This window comes from Octopus bimaculoides, chromosome 28, assembly GCF_046866305.1.
Source record: "Octopus bimaculoides isolate indiv1 chromosome 28, ASM4686630v1, whole genome shotgun sequence".
NCBI lineage: Eukaryota > Metazoa > Mollusca > Cephalopoda > Octopoda > Octopodidae > Octopus > Octopus bimaculoides.
The window spans coordinates 19385502-19393001 of record NC_142955.1 but is presented as its reverse complement, the minus strand read 5'-3'; the positions used below and the strand labels follow the sequence as shown (position 1 = coordinate 19393001).

The following is a 7500-nucleotide window of genomic DNA, read 5'->3' as shown; positions in this document are numbered from 1 at the left end:
TATATACTCACACACAAACAACAACATTGTGAAATATTTGCTAAAGGTGCCTTCTACATAAAGTACAATATATGTCTTCTATGTGTGTGAGTGTGGGTATATATATATTGTTTACAATTAAACCTTGGGAGAGGCATTATGCCGGTAATAAACACACGTATCCACATCAAGAATCTTGCACACGAAATACACATACGAAATATATATTGTTTATTTCACCGTTTCGTTTTCCTGTCTTGTTTTCCGTCCGCCACTACCCTCCACGAAAACAATTTAATTTGTGTTCGTGGGAAGAACCATTTTAACGATGCGTACTGCCTTAATTCTTCGAAACGCCGGAGTTTTAATGGTGGCAGCTGATGAAGGGAACGTTTCTATGTAGCCTGCTTGTTTGTTGCACCTTGTTTACCATTTTGCCCTTGTTCTTTTGCCACGTCATGTACCCAGTTATGTATCTATATGTACATGTAGATGAACGTATATACATACATGTACATATATATGCATATACTCATATATTGTTTATATATATATATATATATATATATATATATACACTCACACCACCACCCTTATCATCATCAACATCATTGTCATCACCAGCACCACCGCTACCACAATCATCACATTCTTCATCACCATCACCTTTGTCATCATCGTCGTCGTCGTCATCGTCAGCATCATCAACAACATTACCATTATTGTCATTTTCATCACCACCACCATCACCACTCTTCTATGCTCCTCCCACTGGTTGGACAAAGTTTGATGAAGCAAGTATTTCTCCTACATTATAACTGGTTCTCTGTCAGTTACGACGACAGGGTTTCCAGTTCACGAAACTAGGGATCTCCACAGACGCCCACCCGTACTCCACAGACACCCACCCGTACTCCACAGACGCCCGTACCCTTAACGCAGTTCTCCGGTAGATTCAGCATGACAGAGAACGTGACGAAGCTGGCCCCTTTTGAATTACAGGTAGAACTCGATTTTTGCCCGGTGAGTGAACTGAAGCAATAGGAAATAAAGTGCTTTGTCGGGAATTGAACTCATGACTTCACGATTGTGAGCCAAATTCCCTAACCACTAAGCCACGCACCTTCACTTTCTACTTTCACTTTCTAAAAATAAGAACAAAAAAAATGAATGGAAGTTGATGAGGCACAATGACTATGCGCTACCATGACACAGTGAGTCAGAGGCACACAGCGGGTTCATGGCTCAGTGGCACGGCTTACCTCTTGTCGGGTGCCTTTGTTCAGCAGAGACGTCAATGAATCGCAGAATTGCTCTTTGGTCAGACTGATACAGGTGTAGGTACCTTCTTGTTCGATCTGGAAAAAATAAAAGACAGAGTGAGACTAGAGATGGGTTTGATAGGGAAAAAAAAAGGGAGTAAAAGTTAGGCAGGGATCAGCAGACCCGTGGATATGAACGAGTTGTTGGAGAATGAGGGAAAGAAGGACAGCGAGGAAGAATTGAAGGGAAAATCTTCAGTTTTGGTGTCTTGGCTACAGATACAGCAGCCATTTCTAGCAGGTCTAGCTACCATGTAGAGGTCTCCCTCATTGGCTCATACATACATATATACATAGATAAGAGAGTAGGGTGTGATTTGAGGGTGATTTGGCTGCAAGAGGTCACGGTTGGAACTCAATTTAACGTTAATGGACAAATGTGATTAGAAAAACGAACCAAAATCTGGTTTAAAAAATTCAACAAGAATAAATGCAAGTCTCATAGAGTTATTTCCCTTGCATTAATAATTGTTGATCAGTGAAAACCACTTCTGTCCCTTCTATATCCATTAATAACATGGTACCACTACAACCACCGCCAATACTATACCGGCAAAGCCTTCTCCCTTCCACCATGACCATCACCACCGTGCTATTTCCTCTGCTAATGTGATAATCTTCAATTTAACCAATTCTAAAATCACGACCTTACAAACAAAGCCCCTATATGGTCACTTTCTTTGCTAGAAATAGCAGCCAAATCACCCTCAAATCACACCCTACTGCCTTATCTGTGTATGAGTCAATGAGGGAGACCTCTACGTGGTAGCTAGACCTGGTAGAAATAGCAGCCAAATCTCCCTCAAATCACACCCTACTCTCTCATCTATGTATATATGTATGAGCCAATGAGGGAGGCATCTACGTGGTAGCTAGACCTGGTAGAAATAGCAGCCAAATCTCCCTCAAATCACACCCTACTCTCTTATCTATGTATATAAGTATGTATGAGCCAATGAGGGAGGCCTCTGCATGGTAGCTAGACCTGGTAGAAATAGCAGCCAAATCTCCCTCAAATCACACCCTACTCTCTTATCTATGTATATAAGTATGTATGAGCCAATGAGGGAGGCCTCTGCATGGTAGCTAGATCTGGTAGAAATAGCAGCCAAATCTCCCTCAAATCACACCCTACTCTCTTATATATGTATGTATGAGCCAACGAGGGAGGCCTCTAGCCACTGAGCCATGCGCCTTCTCTCTCTATCTCTCTCTCTCTCCTTCCCTCTCTCTCTCTCTCTCTCCTTCCCTCTCTCTCTCTCTCTCTCACACACACACAAACAAAAGACAAACAGATAGATAAAGGAAGGCGCCAGTCTGCAAGATATTCAAGGAAAAATAGCAAACAGACATCTACATACTCCTAACTCAGAAGTGAAAGGCATTTGCAGAGGACTTTATTTAAGAATAAAGTTTTTAGAATGTTATGAGAAAACAAATTTCGGGGGATGTGGTTCATCTGAAATTCCTCTCTACCCACTTTCGCTCCGAAGATTCCTTTTCAACTAAAATTTCCGATACAACCCGAAGCTACCCCATCTGAAATGTCTATCTGGAAAATTTCCTTAAAAAAATGTCCAATTTTCAGAGTGTTATATCGCACGTTCGGATGGCGTACCCTCGCCAATAACGTACCTCTACTCAACTACCGAACACTCACTTCCGACGACTCCACTCAACAGGACTCGACGTCTCGACTACCGACGGCTCCGGCTCGCTCTGCTCGTCTAGATATCACGTCCACTACTTATACGCATTGGTCTAGCCCAGGGGTTTTCAAACTGTGGTCCGCGGACCACAGGGGTTCCGCAAGGACAAGACAGGGGGTCCGTGGACAGCAAATAATTTTTATGGGCAATTTGATTTTATATATATGTTTTTTAATCGAAATCTTTTAATTGACAATAAACCTATTTGTTAAATACTGTTAAATAAATAAATGTAAAAATATATGTTATTTTAAGCAAATATTTACGTATAAATTTCATAAACCTTTATAAGGGGGTCCCTAAGGTAAAGCCTGAAATATAAAGAGGTCCGCAAGTCAAAAAAGTTTGAAAACGCCTGGACTAGCCTACTAATCGTCTGGGGGCGTCCACAGAACACAGAGAGATATAAAGAAACAAATTCGGGGAGAGGCACACATTTATAACATTCACACCGAAGGCGGTGCTCCAGTATGGCCACAGATTCTGGCCGAAATTTGTCCCTGTGTGTGTGTGTGTGTGTGTGTAACAGGCGTGCCTAAAGAATATGAGTATATGATAAATTTGATCTGCCAACATGCTTACGTCCCTTGCGTGAGACTAGTTCACGCAGAATTATCTCCCATGTAACGCGAATTAGAAGCTTAGCGTGTGTGCGCGTGTTATTTCTTTACTACCCACAAGGGGCTGCACACAAAGAGGGGACAAACAAGGACAGACAAAGGGATTAAGTCGATTATATCGATCCCAGTGCGTAGCTGGTACTTATTTAATCGACCCCCGAAAGGATGAAAGGCAAAGTCGACATCGGCGGAATTTGAACTCAGAACATAACACCAGACGAAATCCCGCTAAGCATCTTGTCCAGCGTGCTAACAGTTCTGCCAGCTCACCGCCTTGATAACGATGATGATGATGATGATGACAGCGGCGGTTTTGCTGGTGGTGGTGGTGGTGGCGATGATGATGTTTTGTTTAAGTTGTCAGCAGGGCAATGGATGAAGATGACAATACAAAAACAAAAACAAAAAAAAAAAACAAGGGGACATAAAATGTAAGGTTTTTACATAGAACAGGATGACAAGATGAGAAAAAAAAAATAAAGGAGAAAATAAACAACAATATCAACAAAACAAAAATTTTAAAAAGCATAAATAATGTAGAAATATAAAATAATAAAAAAAAAGCTCTCCATTCTAATTCAGTTGGAATGTCTTTCCCACTCCTTCGTTATATTAAACGAGATGTAATTTAGCTCCAGGTCCTTGAATTCCGGATATTATTTGCCCTTATCATATCCCATACATGTGTGTGTGTGTGTGTGTGTGTGTAAATGGATCTGGACATTATTTTTATATATTGAGGCCTACATTTTTTTATATACATTTTTTAAAATATCAAACACACACATATATATAAATATGTATACATATATGTGTGTGTGTGAGGATATATATATATATATATATATATATATATATATATATATATATATATACACACACACACACACACACATATACACAGACTGGAGCCTGGTACAACCCCTAGCTGGCCAGTCTTCAGTCAAACTGTCCAACCCATGCCAGTATTGAAAGCAGATATTAAATACTGGTGATGATGATGATGATGATGATGACACACACACACAGGCAGAACATAGCTTAGTGTTTAGGATGTCACACTCATGCTCTCGCGATTGTGATTTCATGTCCTAGACTGGGTGGAGCATTGTGTTCTTGACCAAGACACTTCATCTTGAATTACTCAGCAACCACTTCGATGTCTAATGTGTTGGTAAAGCATACACTTGGTCAGACAACATTTATTTGAGGGAAAGAGTGAGATTAATCTGCAGCACGAATATTTGACCCCTTATAAGCAAATCATTTGTGCAGGTCATTCAGTATAAAAGTTGAACACTCATACAACATCTTTGACGGGATGGTCCGGACTGGCTCTTGTGCGGGTGGCACATAAGATGTACCATCCTGAGCGTGACCGTTGCCAGTACCGCCTGACTGGCCTTGTAGGGTTTTCGAGCGAGATCGTTGCCAGTGCCCCTGGACTGGCTTGTGCGGGTGGCAGATAAAAGATACCATTTCGAGCGTGGCCGTTTTCGTGCGGATGACACGTAAAAGCACCCACTACACTCTCTGAGTGGTTGGCGTTAGGAAGGGCATCCAGCTGTAGAAACTCTGCCAAATTAGATTGGAGCCTGGTGTAGCCATCCGGTTGCACCAGTCCTCAGTCAAATCGTCCAACCCATGCTAGCATGGAAAGCGGATGTTAAACGATGATGATGATGATGATGATATATATATATATGTATATCTGTATCTATTGATCTCTGTCCATCTGTCTGTCTGTCCGTCCATCCATCCATCTGTCTGTCTGTCTATCTATCTCTATCTACCTATCTGTTTGTCTGTCTGTCTATACATCTATCTATCTGTCTGTCTGTCTGTCTGTCTCTCTCTATCTTTCTATCTATCTATCTACTCATGTATATGCCCCCTTCTCTCTCTCTCTCTTACTACCCCTACTCCATCCATGCCCTCCCTATCTGTGTCAGTCAGTAGGACTGTATTTTCCTAGAGGAAGTCTTTCTTGAGAAAGGCTTTAACGTTTCGAGCCTACGCTCTTCAACAGAAAGAAATAAGGAGAAAAACAAGGAGAAAAAAAAATTTGAATGTAGTGGTCAGAGATCTATCATGCAATACACTGTTACAGATGGGATGGCCATTGCTGGAACACATTTTATTGTAGAACTACTGGATCAGAGTGACCTTGGGCTAAACAACAACAACAACAACATAAGATACATTAGGTAATGTAGCCCTAGATACACAATGTTTGAATCCACATTTCCTTATCAATCTTTTGTGTTTAGTTTGAAGCAGTAAGTCCCTGAAGATTTCAAGATCTCCTCCACCTTATCTTCAGGAATAAGATAAGGGAGATAACGAAGCTGTGAGTGGTGCCTTTTTGTATCAAGCAGCAACGGAGCATCGTAATTGCCGAGGGAAAGACGATGCAAAAAGGACGGGATCATGTTTTACCAGATTTAAACTGTCTTTTGCAGTTGATACCTTGTTATCTCCAAAGTGTGCATACGTCGGGGGGGGGGGGGTATGTGTGTGTGGTGTGGAGGGGTGGGTGTGTGTGTATATATATATATATATATATATATATATATATATATATATATATATATATTCACACATATATATGTGTATATATATATATATCTTCTCTTTTTAGCTATGTTGTTGACTCGAGTACCATTGTGAATAAAACTAACCACTGTTGCTGCCACCAACACTACAACAATAACAACACTATCACAGTTTCAATAACTACTAGCATCCTCATTGTCACTATCACCACCACTACCACCACAACCAATACCACAGTCACCATCATACTATCACCAGCCACCACCACCACCACCACCACAACCAATACCACAGTCACCATCATACTATCATCAGCCACCACTACCACCACAACCAATACGACAGTCACCATCATACTATCACCAGCCACCACCACCACCACCACTACCACTACTATCACCACTGCCACACCAACACCACCACTGCTGCTGCCACCCCTACCGTCACCACCAACACAACCACCACCACCACCATCAACATTCACCACCACCCCTACCATCACCACAACCACCACCACCACAACCACCACCACTACAACCACCACCACCACCACCACCACCACCACAGTCACCACTGCCACCATCAGTTCAGTGGTAACAATAACGGCCTTTCTTATATAAATAGAACGTTTGCTGCTGTTTGGTGTTTTGGAGGTTGTGTGACTGGAGTGAGGCGGAGGTTGCTGGTGCTGGTGCTCGCTCGGTCCTGCTCTTCATCTTACACTGGCTCCTTCTTCCTGCCACAACCCAGATAGATACTTCGATGGTCTTTCTCAAAGATCCATTGAGAGCAGTTTGCATAAACATGTGCACATGCATGCAGACAGATGTGAACATATATGCATGTGTTTGTATGTACGTCTGTGCGTGTATGCATGTGTGCACATACGTATATATATATATATATATATATATATATATATATATATATTATATATATATACAGATATATTATATATATATATATATATATATATATATATATATATATATATATATATATATATATATATATTATATATATATATATATATATATATATATATATATATATATACAGATATATTTATATATATATATATATATATATATATATATATATATATATATACAGATATATATATAATATATATATATATATATACAGATATATATATATATATATATATATATATATATATATATATATATATATATATATATATATATATATATATATATATATATATATATATATATATATATATATATATATATATATATATATATATATATATATATATATATATATATATATATATATATATATATATAT

General features: G+C 39.6%; 2 protein-coding genes across 5 annotated transcripts in view; one reads left to right on the top strand and one right to left on the bottom strand.

The window, feature by feature from the left end:
- Positions 1-7500, top strand: part of LOC149130721 (talin-2-like) — a 205179-nt gene that overhangs the window by 41224 nt on the left and 156455 nt on the right. The window lies entirely within an intron of this gene.
- The window catches only part of LOC106872264 (cilia- and flagella-associated protein 337), a 165200-nt gene that overhangs the window by 122259 nt on the left and 35441 nt on the right, over positions 1-7500 (bottom strand). For all 3 annotated transcript variants that reach the window (XM_089344723.1, XM_089344722.1, XM_089344724.1), the window contains one exon: positions 1242-1337. In XM_089344723.1, the coding sequence (XP_089200849.1) occupies positions 1242-1337 (96 nt within the window). The remainder of the gene's footprint in view (positions 1-1241; positions 1338-7500) is intronic.